This window comes from Podarcis bocagei (assembly GCF_964188305.1).
Source record: "Podarcis bocagei genome assembly, chromosome: 5".
Lineage (NCBI taxonomy): Eukaryota > Metazoa > Chordata > Lepidosauria > Squamata > Lacertidae > Podarcis > Podarcis bocagei.
This window is the reverse complement of record NC_138129.1, coordinates 21137405-21153361: the sequence shown is the minus strand read 5'-3', so window position 1 is coordinate 21153361 and position 15957 is coordinate 21137405. Positions and strand designations below refer to the sequence as shown.

The window sequence follows — 15957 nt, the reverse complement described above, 5'->3', positions numbered from 1 at the left end:
GTCTGGGTCAGCTTCTTCTGCCCAAGTCCCATGCAATGAATATGTATAGCAAAATAATGGCATAGCTATATTTCAGTGAGGCATGGGGAAAAAATCACGTGGATTGTCCATGATCAGAAGTTGCATTTTATACATGCACAGCTGAAATTAATTTTATTGTAGCTGGCATACTGGCATACTGACGTTTCTGGTTACGGGGCTGGCTGAGCACTGCACAAGGATCCAGAATCTTCACTCTTGGTAATCCAATTGAAATATTGGGCCGGTTTAGGCAAGGGCTGAGCAGGGTATTTTTATTCTATTTACATTAATTGGGCAACCAATGTGATTTCTGGAATTGAGACACAAGGAAATTGTATATGAATGTCTGGGTTGGTAGGTTTGATCCAGCACAACGAAAGTTCTTAGTAACACTACATATATTTCTGTGATAGACATAACACGTCAGCTATATGCTAAAATCATCTGCATCTCTCAGGATGGCTAAGCATGGATTCAAATGCTAAGGAATCACAGAGGTGCAAGCCAATATAATCTGTAACACCAGACAACGAAGCTTCAGATCCACATACATTTCTGAAGAAGTGTGATTATACCAAGCTTAACTATGATGCTGGAGAATGATGTTGAAGAATGTAAGCAACAACACCCCATATATCACACTAGAAGCTTTTAAGTCACGACTCCACCCTTAGTTTTTAAGGAGGCAGAGTTTTAGTGTTTGAGATCAGACAGGTTAGCAACAGACACATGCCTGAAGTGCTAGGAAATCTGTACTCTCATGTGTAATTCTCTGATAAAATTTGACTTGCCTTCCTAAGAACTGCACTTCTCCTCTGTGATGATGAGGAATAGACTTGTATTTCCCTGTATCTCCTTCTGGCCGAGTCACCAAGTAGCCTGCATAGTGCACTCTGGAGGGGAAAGAGGAAAGAGAAAAACTTTTTAGTATTTTTTACTTCAACATTTGCCAGGACTGCACTATCTGAGCAATAACCCCCACAATATGGTTTGGAGGTTCTAGCAGGGGAGTGCAGCTATCGTATACCCTTGACCGAAGAACAGTACACTCCTTCTATCTGGGATGGTCGTCCTCTTCCACCGAGCGCGCAGCTTCGGGAGGGACGCACATGGAGCGGTGAGGGAGGAAGGGGACACCCGCCTAGCCAGCCAGATCAGCCGAATCAACCCTGGCGATCAATGGGGTGACAGATGTCGCTGCCAGATCGCCCTCACATCCGCTTCTCGGCCTTTTGGCTAAGATCAAGTGTAGTATATGGTTTGTAAGCTAGTGCTCCTGACAATCTTATGTAACCAAAATGATCATATTTATACCATGTGTAGGTCAAACGCTTAACTGAACATCATACTTTAGTTAGGAAATACAATGGGCAATTGGGGGGTGGGGGAGAGAAGCAAGCATTTGACCCTGAGACAGAGCAATCCACCACCCCATCCAGAACTGCTAAGTAAAGAAAACCCATCCCACAGGACATAAAAATGTTATAGATCCTGGAAGATCTTCCTTAAAAGTCATGCAGAGGGGGGTGGGAGTTGTCTAAATGTTACTCTGAAAGACTGGAAGTCACAGGCACATGGCCAATTACACAGAAGGGAAATGGGCAATGCCTATGGGCAGCTTATACTGCCAAGATAGGTGTGTGTCCCAGAAGAAGTGTCACCAATCCTCAAACATTCCAAAGCTAAGCCAGCCCTACCCCCCATGCCACAATATTTTATATCATAATTCTCGTTATTTATCTGGCACACTGGGAATTGGATAGCCTATGGGGGAGTCATAACACAATTAGAACTTGCATGTAATGCACCCCCTCCCACCTATTTTGCATGCAATTTACCTGTTCCAAAGGTCATCATCTTCTCCGCCCCAGCCCCAGAAGGCATTTGGAAAGCCATTGATTTTTTTAAACTGTTCCACTGTTAAGCCACTCACTCCTCCAAAGAACTCATTGTAAGGGAGGCTGTATAAAAAGAAGTTTCAGTCAAGGTTACTATGAACAGAACTTAATACAGGTAAGAACAAATTTGGCTTCCTTTTCATTGCCTGTCATAAATAGCACTTTTCTAGGATGCAAACTGACACAGAAGTGTCTGCCTCTGCTTACTTTAAACCATTTTAACTTGAAAAGTAAAGCACGTGATTGTAGTTACTTACAGATACATATATTTATCCAGCTTTGCTGCAAAGTGCCTTGGCATCTGCCCACATCCATAATAGTTACGGTCATTTTCAGGTATATGGTCCACATCATGGAAGATTAAACAATCCCAGTCCAAGTCCTTCATTGCTTCCCGAAAGCCAACATTGAAAAGCATGGCGCGGTTAAAGGGTTGGTTACCAGCCTGAGAGAGAATCCCAACAAATTAATTGCATGTGTTCATTCATTTGTTTACAACACTAGAGATGGAGAATTCTGGTTCTCATTTAAGTGCTGACCTAATTCATATCACTTAGTATAACGCATGGATCAGAATGCAGATTTTGCACTTCTCAAAATTTTGCAACAGTTTTCAGCTCAAAAATAAAATAAAAAATGAAACGTAAAAAAAAGGTGGGTGTTTTGGGATAAAATTAGAAATGTGTATATTGAGATAAATATATTTAAATATATTGCAAAAGAATACATATTTATGTATTTAATACAATTTTAAATACATATTTTTCTTTTCTTTTTTAAATCACAGATAATGCAAAAACTGAACAGACTTCTACATGTACATGTGTGAAATCGACATTGACTGGGAAAAAACCTGATGTGTCCATCCCTACCAGGAACTTTAGGGATGCAAATCCTATGTTGTACCACTCAGCTATATCTCATTAATTGCCAATGTGAGGACTACAGCTAATTGGCAGAGTTCATGCTTTACAAGGTTTCAGGTTCAATCCCAATCATCTCCAGTCAATAGAAATTCAGGGACTAGGTAAATACTTCTGACTGAGATCCTGGAAATCTGCTGCACACTAGGACAATGTTGAGCTAAATAAATCAACCATGTGGCTCAGGCTGACAGAAAATGTTGTTAGAAAAACACAATGAGTAGCTAGGGATAAGTAACTGTCTCTCTTTTTCATAGAATACCTGCTTAGAACTAATTTCAGGAAAGACCTGAAGAAAAATACAATGTAAATCAAGGCAGAAACATATTTAGAAGGTATACAAAAGATGTAAGGGCTTTTGGAATTAACTTGCAACACTGCTTGAACAGGTTAGGTTTCTTCTAGATCCCATTTGCCCAATACTACACAGACTGGCCAGTTTGGATTTGTGACCTGGTCATTTTCCGCAGCCTGGGGGCTAGAAGCTCTACATGTCTCATAAATACACTACAGATATATATACTGACTTTCTAACAGTTAATTACCTCCCAGATTGGATGAACAACTAGAGTAACTGCAATTTACTTCAGCTTGACAATTACTTCGACAATTTTCTTCCTTTTCTTGCCTCCCCAATAAATTCTGCTTGCTACATAAACATAGGGAAATTTATCACACTTGCCTTTTTCAGTTGCATAGGCTATGAACTACTAGTGCCAAGCCCTGAGGAGTTCACATGCACCTTTAAGGGCAGCATGGCAAATAAAAAATAGTTACGATATGGTATCTCGGTTACTTGCAGAGAGTATAGTTATAGGAACATTTCAATGCTGCACAACAATTTAATATGAAAAGTTCATTTCAAAACCAAGGCCAAAATCAGCAATATCAGCTAAAAAGAACTTATGGGATGATTACATCAGCTTTCAGAGCAAAGTGTGACACCAGAAAATAATTTAAGTTTAATGGTAAATGTTTGGAGAGGTTTCATAAAAACCTGCTGGATTGATTACAGGGTAAAGTGAAGTAGTATTTGGGTCCCAACTGCTGATCACAGAAAGAGGACATTCACTACCACACTGGGAAAGCTAACATGGCATGCATTTTGGCATCACTAACTGCAGGCACATTCTGGGCACATTTTAGGGATTTAATACAGTATGCAAGAGCCCTATGGAAAGCACAGTTTACTGTCTTTCTCTCAACGCGTATTTCGGAAAGAAAACCATTACTAGGTCATCTTATTTCAATGTATGTTCTTCTGAAGAGAAATTAGATTGGGGGCAACAATACACACAAACTAACTTACTTGCTCAATAACATAAAATGCAAACTGTAAACGTTGGTGTTGCAGCATTGGAATAAGGTGTCTAAACAGGACTGGCAGATGCTCATAACGGTTACGGAATGGGATAAGGATTGCCACCTAGAGACAAAAAAAATGACCATTAGTTCTTTCTAGATCTTGGAAGCAACCTAAACTTTATCAGTTCACAGGCTACCAGCACAAAACACCAAGTACATGTAAATCAAATGGATACAATCTTCAATAATAAAATCTTCAAGAATGGGCAACTGGCTAAACTATCCTCATCCCTTGAGAATTTGAACCAGGATTTCATAATCCTTCTAGTGTTTTAAAGCCTGCTGCAATGCAAACTTTTGTTATGTACAGTAGTACCTCTGGATACGAATGGGACAATGCACACAGTGACTTGCGATCTCGGTCACACGCAGTCTGTAGTCCGCTGGCAGCAGGAGTTCAATATGGGTATGTCTTTGAGTTAACATCTTACATCAAAAACCTAACAGTACCTAACTATCGAAGGCTTTTCACCAAAGCCAGACTGAATGTCTTCCTCTCTGCAGTGCTAGATGGTAGGTTAAGAGGAGTTCCCTACCAGGACAGACTTTGCTCGTGTGCTCAAGACATTGATTCCATAGATCATATTTTGTTACATTGTGCGAAGTATGAGCAGGCCAGGGCTGAACTGATACTACCCTTGCTGGTGCCTTTCCTGGGAAGGTCAGAGGCTCACTATGTCAGGTTCCTACTGGAAGACCGGACAAAAGATAGAACGTTGGCAGTGGCAAAGTTTTTATCGGTGGTTGCAAGAACAAACGAGCCCTATATTTCAAACAAAGTGCTTGATTAACCTGGAGGTAGACTGTATGAACTCTGTATTAATTTGTAATGTTTTGTTGGGTCTCTGGACCGTAATAAAGATTGATGATGATGATGATGATGATGAATGGGATCTGTTCCGGAGCCCCGTTCACATCCAGAAGCAAACGTAACTAACGATAGCATGTCTGCGTACATGTGTGTTGCTTTTCGCCGCTTCTGCGCATGACGTCATTTTGAGCGTCTGCGTATGCGGCGAAACCTGGAAGTAACACGCTCCGTTACTTCCGGGTTGCCGCGGAGCACAACTTGAATGCGTTCAACCCTAAGCGCATTCAACCCGAGGTATGACTGTACTCAAGAGATACAAACAGGGATTTCAGAATATTAAAGACATGACCAGACAGCTCCATGTTAGGGAGCAGAATGGTCTGAACCTATTTAATTCTTTTACACAACAACAGAAAGCTTCAGCTGCCACAGGTACACACTTAACAACATAGACCAGGCTAGACTGTGCAATTCATATAGCCTGAGGAAGAGAAAGTTTGTATGGGTGTGCATCCACCAGAATATCTATAGCTGTGGAAAGCAGTCCTTTCTAAACTGATTTCTTCTTCAGGACTAAATTAGATGTGTTAAAAAGGAGGATCTTTTCCCCATCCCCAGTTACTATAATGGGGAATGTAAAATGGCTACAACTTTTTTTCTTTTCACAGAAGTGGATTAAATGTGCAAGCTCAACAGTCCCTCCAGAGTGTATTAAGCCTCCCAAACTGGGGGCAGACAGATCTGAGGGATTTTGTGCAGGCACTTTGGAAGTTTGTTTCTTTAAAAAACAAAGGGGAAAGTATTTTTCATTTTCTGCAGGAATTGGGTGTAAGTTAGCTATGCAAGCCTATTATTTTCCTTATGGTATAATAATACTATTGTTTGGGAAAGATAAGCTTCAGCTTTCCCTGTCTTTAGATTACCTTCCAACGAGGCAAACAGTCTTTAGGCTTCCAGTGGCCTCCTAGTTTGATAGCAGGGTCTTGAGAGAAGAGTTGGTGGATCTCTTCCATACTGATTTCACTCATATTTACATCAATAGGGCCCTCTGCGTACATAGTTAAAAAGCAGGTTATGAGAAAAAACAAGTACAGCTCTGATTGAGAATATGCATTTACAATTCTTGAATTTCTTTACCTCATCCTATTGCTGCACAATTCAATTCTTACATTTTTATAACTCCCAGTATGACAAAAGCAATTGATTTCTATGTATATATATGGGATTATAATTGATTTTGAGGTGTGCTTAATATGTTTTGTAGAACGTTGACTTCTCATATTAAAGGAATGATGCAGGTGAAGTTCAACACTTTGAATCAGGGGCCAGCAAACCTTTTCAGCAGGGGACCGGTCCACTGTCCCTCAGACCTTGTGGGGGGGGCGGACTATTTTTTTTGGGGGGGATAAACAAATTTCTATGCCCCACAAATAACCCAGAGAACCATTTTAAATAAAAGCACACATTCTACTCATGTAAAAACACCAGGCAGGCCCCACAGATAACCCAGAGATGCATTTTAAATAAAAGGATACATTCTACACATGTAAAAACACGCTGATTTCCGGACCGTCCGCAGGCCAGATTTAGAAGGCGATTGGGCCGGATCCCCCCCCCCCCGGGCCTTAGTTTCCCTACCCATGCTTTGAATTCAAGCTTCATTGAATTCAACTGTAAAGTGTTAAGCAGATAGACTGTCTCATCAGGTTTAGGGTAACAATATGGGAGGCTGTAAAAAAAATTGCACTTATCATGGTTACAATCCTTATCCCTCTCATGGCTTGTTCGTATGTTTTAAACAGATTTTATATATGTATATAGTTTAAATTCTATCTCTGTTTAATTGTATTTTAATGATATATTTTTCTGTTTTTAGCTGTACTTGTTTTTATCTGTAAGCCACCTTGAATCTCATTAGGGAAAAAGGTAGGGTAATAATATTAATAATATTAATAATAATAATAATAATAATAATAATAATAATAATAGCTTGCATTTAAAGTTTTTAAGAGACTCACACAGCAAATGTTCAATGTGGTATCTAGCCTGGTCCTTCAACATAATTATCTGAGTTCATGTTTGAATCTGAGTATTTTAAGACCAGCAATACATGGAACATGCTATCTCATCTTTGGACTGAATTAGTGTTACAATCTTCTCAATCGCTCAACCAGTGAAGCACTCATTACTACTAGAAAATTGAGAATTCTTGAAGAACAATGAAGACTTCAAATACACCATGAAAATAAAGAGTACCTCCTACTTACTCATCCAACTGGCTCTGAAGCCCATAAGGATGGTGAGGGGCTACGAAATGAAAGGAGTGATGAGAAAGTAAGGCAAATTGTTCTGCAAATCCTTCGGTACTTACTCATAGAAGGGAGTCTTTCAGGGCAGGTATGGTTTGGAAAGTATGTAAAGTCTTCGGGAAGAAAAGTTGTTGTTTGCAGAAATGTTTCACTGTGGTTCAAATCAAGAGGATAATCTGGGAGGTGGGAGGAGAGAAAAGAAGAGTGCTATTTAGGCTATTAACTTTGCAGTCTCTTTTATTCATCAACAATATCTGCTGCTAATCACAACATTTAGAGCAGGAGTGAGCAAACCTTTTCAGCAGGGGGCCAGTCCACTGTCCCTCAGACCTTGTGGGGGGCCATACTATATTTTTTTTGGGGGGGATGAACAAATTCCTATGCCCCACAAACAACCCAGAGATGCATTTTAAATAAAAGCACACATTCTACTCATGTAAAAACACCAGGCAGGCCCCACAAATAACCCAGAGATGCATTTTAAATAAAAGGACACATTCTACTCATGTAAAAACACGCTGATTCCAGGATCATCTGCAGGCTGGATTGAGAAGGCAATTGGGACACATCCGGCCCCCAGGACTTAGTTTGCCTACCCATGATTTAGAGTACTTCGCTGCTTCACCATCAAGTGCTATACAACACAAATAAGCATGTTCCTACCATTTAATTCTATATTAAGCAATAAAACTATGGAATTATTAATGGGTTACAAATCTATAAAGCAACTAAGGCACTGCTGACAGTGTTTTCCCAGAGAAGCCATACAGTTCTCTAATACATTTGAAAAATTCCAGCCACTCATTCTAAGGTTTGTCATGCTGCATCTCTCTTTTTGTACAACCTCAGTGCCTTGAAAGATAAGTTTTCATTATTAGTTTGAAAAAATGTGATGCACAGAGTAAATTCAACTATGTAATAACTGTTCTGGCTGTTATCCTTTGCCCAAATCTAATCTGGTCAGGTAGACTTTGCTCCCCTAAACCAGACTCCTACAACTGCCTTGTTCCCTTCAACCACAACCTACTAAGACACTTACAGACACCTAGCTCAAACAAAAAATTTGCTTTACAGGATGCTGCAGCTGAATCTTAAGCTGTGCAAATTCTATGCACAGTTATGGTATTCTTGGTTTAACAGGAATATGTCCCAAGGTTCTTCTGGGGACAATAGCACAGGTACAGCCTTGTGCCTCTCTGCCTAATCTTCTCCATCTATTTGGTTTTCCCCCCTAACTCCATCTCTGTCCAAGGGCTGTAAGTTATGCCTCCCCCCAGTCAGTTGAACAATTCACAGAGCATTTTTTTAAAAAAATGAAATGTCAAGTCACAAGTGCTTCTTTGCATTTTCAGGGAATAATTCACTAGCCCCAAGCTATCAAGTGAATCAGTAGGGCCTGCAAAGTTAAGACAGAAAAGGTATTGCAATTATAGTCTAACATTAAAAATTACCCCTCCAGCATTTTAACTCATGCCATAAAGATCAGCAATCATAAAGCTTATTGTATTGGAACATAATACAACAGAAGCTGACATGCAAATCAGCAATGACAATCCAGAGGACACCATTAGCATCTGGATGAGCCAGGTTATCATGCCTATTTGTTATAGTCATTGCCATATTTAAATAAACAAATTTCTATTAAAATCAGGCAAGTACATGTTGTACTTCTGCTTGCTTTGTTCTACTCGTCATGCTTTTCATGAATGTTACTATTTCAGTATAGCACAGGGTTCCCTGCTAACACACTGAAAAACGCTAGAGAGTTCAATAGTAGTACTACTAGCAGAAGCTTCATTTAATTACTGGGATTGTGCACAGAGCTGTTGCATTCAGTTTCTGCCTCCAGGTATCCCATTGACATCTGACTGGCCATTGTGAGAACATGATACTAGACTAGACAGGGTCTTTGGCCTGATCTGGCAGGGTTCTTATGATCTTTCCATAAATAAGATAAACCTTCACTCCACTCATACTGCAATTCTACCAAAGTTTTAGCTTGTTTGTCTTTTCTCCACAGGTGAAAAGAGAAAACTACTGAAAGGTATGTGGATTATTCAAATGTAGCTGAATGACAGCCTCCCAAAATACAACATCAATAGTGCATCCTAGGACCAAAGAACCCTTGGACCAACTGTCTGGATTGCATGCCAGGTTTCATAACTTCCTCAAGCCATCTAAAAATAGCATTAGGAAAATGAGACAACTGGCATTTACAAAGATGACTGGCTTAGTTGTGTAATCTAAAAAACTGTGACAGATGTATAAGGTTATTAAAAGTTCCTTCTTCCCCTATGCATAGGGAAATCCATATCTTAGAGCTCCTCCTTCATTTATCCTCCCAGAAAGAGAAAATCTGCAGTAGTTTCCACCTCTTGGGTGTGGTAGTTAAATGGAAATTAAAATGACATTATTATTGCCAAACAATACTGAACAAATGAGACCAAGTTGATTTTGCAACCAACTGTGATTCAAGGGTTGTGCGTCAGCCCAAAATGATGACAATTTCTATGAATGTATGCTTGATGGTTTGGGGTTCAATATAACACTAACAGAAGACAGGAGTGCCTGGCGTGCTCTGGTCCATGGGGTCACGAAGAGTCAGACACGACTTAACGACTAAACAAAATAACACTAACAGCAATGAGAAGACCAGTGCAGTACCTAATTCCAGCTCAGAGTATTTGAACAGCCTAGAACTTTGAACAAATAGACATGTAAGGTAAACAGAATTTTCTGATTGTATATCTGCTTTGCTTTTTGCATCATCATCATCATTTAGTGCAGAAACAATGAGCCTACTTCTCCCCATACTTGCTCAATGTTCTGGGAATGTAGTGAAACTAGATGGCTTTTCCTAGGTTTCAGAATGAGTCAAACTAACAGGTCTCCAATGAGCTTTTGGCCTAAAGGTAAGGTAGGCTATACCTTCTTGTAGATAATGAGCACTCAAGTTGAGATACTGTTATTTAACTGACTACAGGCATCCTTCTAAGGGTCCACAAATGGAGCCCAGGTCCAGAAAAGAAACTATTGAGTTTGTTCCCACAGCTAGACTGGCTTGTTTTGTCTGTGGTACTTCAGGAGCAAGGGAGGCGCACCATGGGAAGTACTGAGAAGCATACACAAGCACGAGGCTGGTTCATATAAAACCATGTTTGTTCTGTACTATAACTTAATATGATGTGCAAACAAGGCTAATGTGTTGTCCACTTTAGCTCATTCAGTGTGAACTGTTCATATAGCAATGAGCAGTGATCAAAAATGTTATTTGGCTATGTATTTGAGACAGAAGAGTGTCAACTGTGTCATCAGCAGGCAAAATCACTGTGCAGTGGGCTACTGGTAAGACTACTAAGTGACTTGGGTAACCATCCAGAAGATGGAATAAACTGCAGAATCACTTCTGGGTCTTTTTCATAGAAACACAGGAAGCTGCCTTATACTAGGCCAGACTATTGGTCCATCTTGCTCAGTATTGTCTACATTGACTGGCAGCAGCTCTCCGGGGTTTCAGGTAGGTAATCTTTGCCAGCCCTGCCTGGTGATGCCAGGGATTGAACCTGGGACATTCTGTGTACCCTAGGCGAAACATTTGAAAATAGACCTCTGACAGATCTAATGTATTAAATAGATGCCCAGCTGAGAAGAGAGCTATAATGCGCAGCTGAACTACTGGCACCATATGTGAGTTCATTAAACATAGGGAATAGGCATTTTATTCAGGTCATAGTAGAAACAGTGTTAGTTAAGTGACGTGTGTTATATATTAGTAACAGCCCCGTAATCGAATCAGAGTAAAGCTTGTAAGGTTAAAATTCAAGTCAGGAACTTAGATGATTACTATCTGAGATATTCAAATAGAAAACAAGGTACTTCAGTATCCTTATAAATGCCACTATCATACACTGGTTCCACTGGAAATCTCAATGCGACAGCTTTCAGTCTACTGTGTCTAAAGGTTGTTCAATGCTTCTTGGGATAAGGTCAGACAAAGGGAAGTTCCCCACTCCTACCTGAGATGGTCTTTTTTACCTTATGAGAAAGGTTTAGTAAACATACCTGAGTCATTCCCACTGCTGTTCCTCTTGGCATAGGCACTGCGGACCACCTGTTCATAAACCTGAGCTCCTATTGTTCTCATGTTTTCACGAATCATGATGCCTTGGGCTTGCATCATGAAGAGGTAGGTGTTCACTGCAAGAAAAACGAAGGTTAAATTAGTCACAGCCTTTTTACAGGAAGAAGACAAGTTCTAAAATCTTTTAAAAATTATTTCTTTGCCAATGGTCACTACAGAATGTGTCTTATGTATATTGCTTCTCAATTGCTGTGTATTTTAGATGTATGATATATACAGGTTTTTGTTTTGTTTTTGCTTAAACTCACATGCACTGGAACAGGTTTGTGTGCTTTGAGGTGAAGAACTTTAATAAAATTTGTGAAAGCAGGAAGAGACCACAAGGGCCAACCTGCAATGCCAATACTCTGCAGAAAGGCCCATCTCTTCTCACCCTTTAGAAAATGAGCAAAACTAGCTAGACATGCCTCCCTGGGCAGGAAGTTTTGTAGGGTGGGGGTGCCACTACCAAGAAGGACCATGAAGTGAGAAATAAGGTAGCACACATATGCTACACAGGGCACCAAAGACAGCAATTAGGTATGCTTTGCAATCATGCTATGTAGTGAACTGTGAAGACTAGATGCGCATTTTGCCACAGGCTATGCAGGCAGGGAGATAAGTAGTACTGGAATTTTTTCAGATGTGTTCAAGCACAGAGTTTGTTAACTCCAGGCCATTGCTTTTATTTTGACAGAAGTGGAAAATAAATTCCATCCAGGCAGAATGTGCAATGTCAATGCAAGTTGACAAAAAACACTAAGTTTTTATTCAGTGAAGGGCTCTCCTATTTAAAAACAAAGGCCCCTTGCAAGTTTACACTACAGAGGAGAATGTGTGAAGAAATTGTTCTAATTATTGCATGTTGGAAAAGTCCAGTGGGGTGAAAGCCCTGATCAATACTTATTCTGACACTGGGGTTATTTAATGCAACACACACAAAATGAACCATGTATTTCAGATACTAATGTATGAAAACTGTATCAACTGCCCTTGATTTTTACTTGATGCAGTACTAAAAAGTTGGCCTGCAAATAAAAAGAAACACAATGTTGGCCTTAAACACATACATCAGAGAGTAACACACAAAGGGCTAGACTCTAGATCGTTAGTCAGCAAGAAAAGACTGCATCAAGTTAGATCTGAGGAAGCTCATAGATAATAAATTCATTTGGTTGTGCAATGGCTCATCAGAGGAAAGCAGGAAGTCACTTTCTCAGGAAGATTCTTGTCAACCATCCTGTGCAAGAGGCTTATAGTTTTCCAAACTACAGTAAGCCCACAACTTATACACATTTAACTTGTGCCGATTCAGCTTTATGTACTTGGCAAAAAAATTAAAAGGGGGCCATCCAAGAAAAAAATACTTTGGCAATCTCACCTGCCATTTGAACCCAATGTGTTTTGACTATACACACTTTTGGCTTTAGATGCAATCCCCACATAACACCCACATAGGTTGCAGGCTTGTGCTTGGTACAAAAAAATTCTATGCTGAGCTTTCATACTAGGTCATATGGGAAAGGGGTGGTACTCACATGAATGCTCTTCCATGAACAAAAATAAATATATCCATATGTTCAAAAAAACTAGATGTGAAAGGAAAGAGTTCTAACATAGCCTTCTCCCAGACAAGTTAATTTTATATGGACGGAGTGGGGGTGGGCTTTGGAGGAAGATTTAATAATGTGAGAGCAGTCTGACATGGTACAGCCCAGATAAAATATTCTGATACAATCTTTTGCAACATGCTTTTCTGAGAAGGCAGATCCAAAATATTCCTCATGCACCCTCTACCCCAGTATCTCATCAGCAGCAGGGAGGGAGGGCTTCTAATCTACATATAATTGTGCTAGGCAGTGGATGATGTACAGATAAATACACCAAAACAGCTGTCATACAAAAACACCTAACAAATTGCTAGAAATTTCAACCAGTAGTAATGCCAAGCTATTATCCAAACAGTGTTGCCTGAAAACTTCCCTTAAGTTGAAGATAATGAATCTAAATTACTGGGTGGGCTCCTGGAGGCATTCAGGGCTTGTTCACAAAATATTCTTAATAACTATATTTGAATATTCTGTTTAATCAGACATTATCCTTCATCAGACGTTTTGCAAGAATATTTGAGTTTGCTTTTAATGGCCAACTCACAGATATCTGTCATGCTTTTAATGCATTTTTACAATGCCGCTGGCAGCCATGGTGGAAATTTAGTAAAATTGCATTTCTTATTAAAATCTTTTAGACCTTGCAGGGTAGTTTTTATAGTCATGTAAATTAAGGGGGAAGAAGGACTCCTCTAACACATGAATATGGCAACTATAAATAAATTGAATCAACAATTAGCATTATGGTATAAAGTACACAAAGAGTGGTAGTGGCATCCTGGCAACAAGGAATGCCCAAGCACAAATATTCAAGTATTTAGAAACAAACTCAGTCCCATTAAAATGCTACGTAGCAGGGGTGAAAGTACAGCATTCCACTTAAGCAGAATACAGAAACTAGAGTTATTTTTATTTTTTCAAGGAATAAACTTTACCAAGCTACTGGTACTTCTTTCACAATAGCATTTCCACTTAATTATATTAATCAAAATGATTCCATGCTGTGTTATTTATAGCCTTACCTTGGCTAAAAATTACAGTATAGATGCTCTAAGTAAATAAAGGGTTTTCACTCAGAGCTGCCACATTAGATTGGTTGAGTTAAAGAAAGCAGGACTTCATAATGTTCAGCTCAATTTGATCAGATACTTCTGTAAAGCAGCTTTCTATGAGATGAGATCCATGGTAAACATTCGTCTGCTTTAGAGGGCCTAAAGGTGACCTGAACTCTCTAGCCCTACCCACATCCTTCTGAAAATTTTCAGGTTATTTTCCTAGAGGCACTTATATGATATATTTCATTTTCATAATAAAATTGTTCACCACTAAACCAGAGAGGGGGAAAGAAGTCACTTAAGAGTTTTACAGCTTAGGAGATACCACAGAGAATTCCCTCTACTGCATCAACCCCACCCCCCAACTTCTGAGGGCAGTAGAGCTACCTAGAGGACCTCCTCTGATGCTCCTAACATCCAAGAGAGTCTGTCAGGAAGGATGTACCGTACAGGTGCAATGATGTATAGGTAAAGGTAAAGGGACCCCTGATCATTAGGTCCAGTCGTGGACGACTTTGGGGTTGCGGCGCTCATTTCGCTTTATGGGCCAAGGGAGCAGGCATACAGCTTCCGGGTCATGTGGCCAGCATGACTAAGCTGCTTCTGTCGAACCAGAGCAGTGCACGGAAATGCCATTTACATTCCCGCCAGAGCGGTACGTATTTATCTACTCTGACATGCTTTCAAACTGCTAGGTTGGAAGGAGCTGAGACCAAGCAACAGGAGCTCACCCCGTCGCGGGGATTCAAACCGCCGACCTTCTGATGGGCAAGCCCTAGGCTCTGTGGTTTAACCCACAGCACCACCCGCGTCCCATCTAATGATGTATAAGCAAGAGCCAAAAAGAGCAATTCCATTTAGGTATCTATAAAATATTTGTACTCTCTCAAAGGCTCAGACAAGTTTGTTTGTTTTTTAAAGCACCTGTACATTAAGGGGTATGGACTTCTGCTCCTAAAAGGCTCAACAAAAACTTTTCTATTACAGACTTCTTCTTTTTTTCAAATAATCATAGCTTAAATATCAGGACAAGGGTCCAAACCTGAAGAAGCACACAAATCTTGGTACCTCTCAGGAGTCAGGACAAGAGGCAATTACATATAACTCTCATATTTGTTTAAGCTGATGGGTGCAGCAAATGCATACAAGGAAGGGAAGCAAAACCCAATATGTAAATATTTAGTTCCAAAAATAATCTGCATATCCACATTATCATAGCAAATGGGATGTGCAAAATATTTTTTTCTGGTCTGGGTTGTTTTGCCCACTGCACATTTATGCATCAGAATGTAATGGCTTGCAACAGCTACCTCCAAAAAGCACTCAGCAGAATAATTTCCACATATGTCATACAGTTTGAAAATACTCTAGTTGATAAATGAGATTATCTACAGATTACAAATTATTATTATGCAGATTAATGGGTTTATCTAGTCTGGTGGATTTTTGAAAAGGGTAAATATGAGATCCAATCCAATTTTAGCGTGGTGGCAAATCTTGACATCTGAGCCCCTGAAGACCTAAAGGCAGAAGATTAGCCTGCTGAGTGGCAATAGATTGCCAGCTGCTGACAAACAAAAATCTTTACAACTCCATACACAAATAGTTGCTGACAAAAATGCAAAACATAAAACACTTGTGTCATCAGATGGCAGCTTGTCTCAAGTTCTGATAAACTCTCAGCAACTAAGAAGCACAATCCAATTAGGTTTTGCACACAAAATATTTAGAAACTGGTGGTTACGTCAGTCACTTGCTTGAATATGTACTGTACAATACTGCATGCTGCAAGAATGTATCACTGTAGTCCTGTCTGCCACAGGAAGAAGACATTGTTGCTCTGTG

At 39.9% G+C, this 15957-nt stretch overlaps 1 protein-coding gene across 2 annotated transcripts in view; it reads right to left on the bottom strand.

Annotated features, from left to right (window-relative positions):
* B4GALT5 (beta-1,4-galactosyltransferase 5) overlaps nt 1-15957 on the bottom strand; it is a 57084-nt gene that overhangs the window by 5441 nt on the left and 35686 nt on the right. For both annotated transcript variants that reach the window (XM_081196543.1, XM_081196542.1), the window contains exons 2-8: nt 11390-11524; nt 7390-7503; nt 5942-6066; nt 4152-4268; nt 2177-2364; nt 1860-1982; nt 813-914 (exon numbers count right to left, since the gene is read on the bottom strand). In XM_081196543.1, coding sequence (XP_081052669.1) covers nt 813-914; nt 1860-1982; nt 2177-2364; nt 4152-4268; nt 5942-6066; nt 7390-7503; nt 11390-11524 — 904 coding nt within the window. The remainder of the gene's footprint in view (nt 1-812; nt 915-1859; nt 1983-2176; nt 2365-4151; nt 4269-5941; nt 6067-7389; nt 7504-11389; nt 11525-15957) is intronic.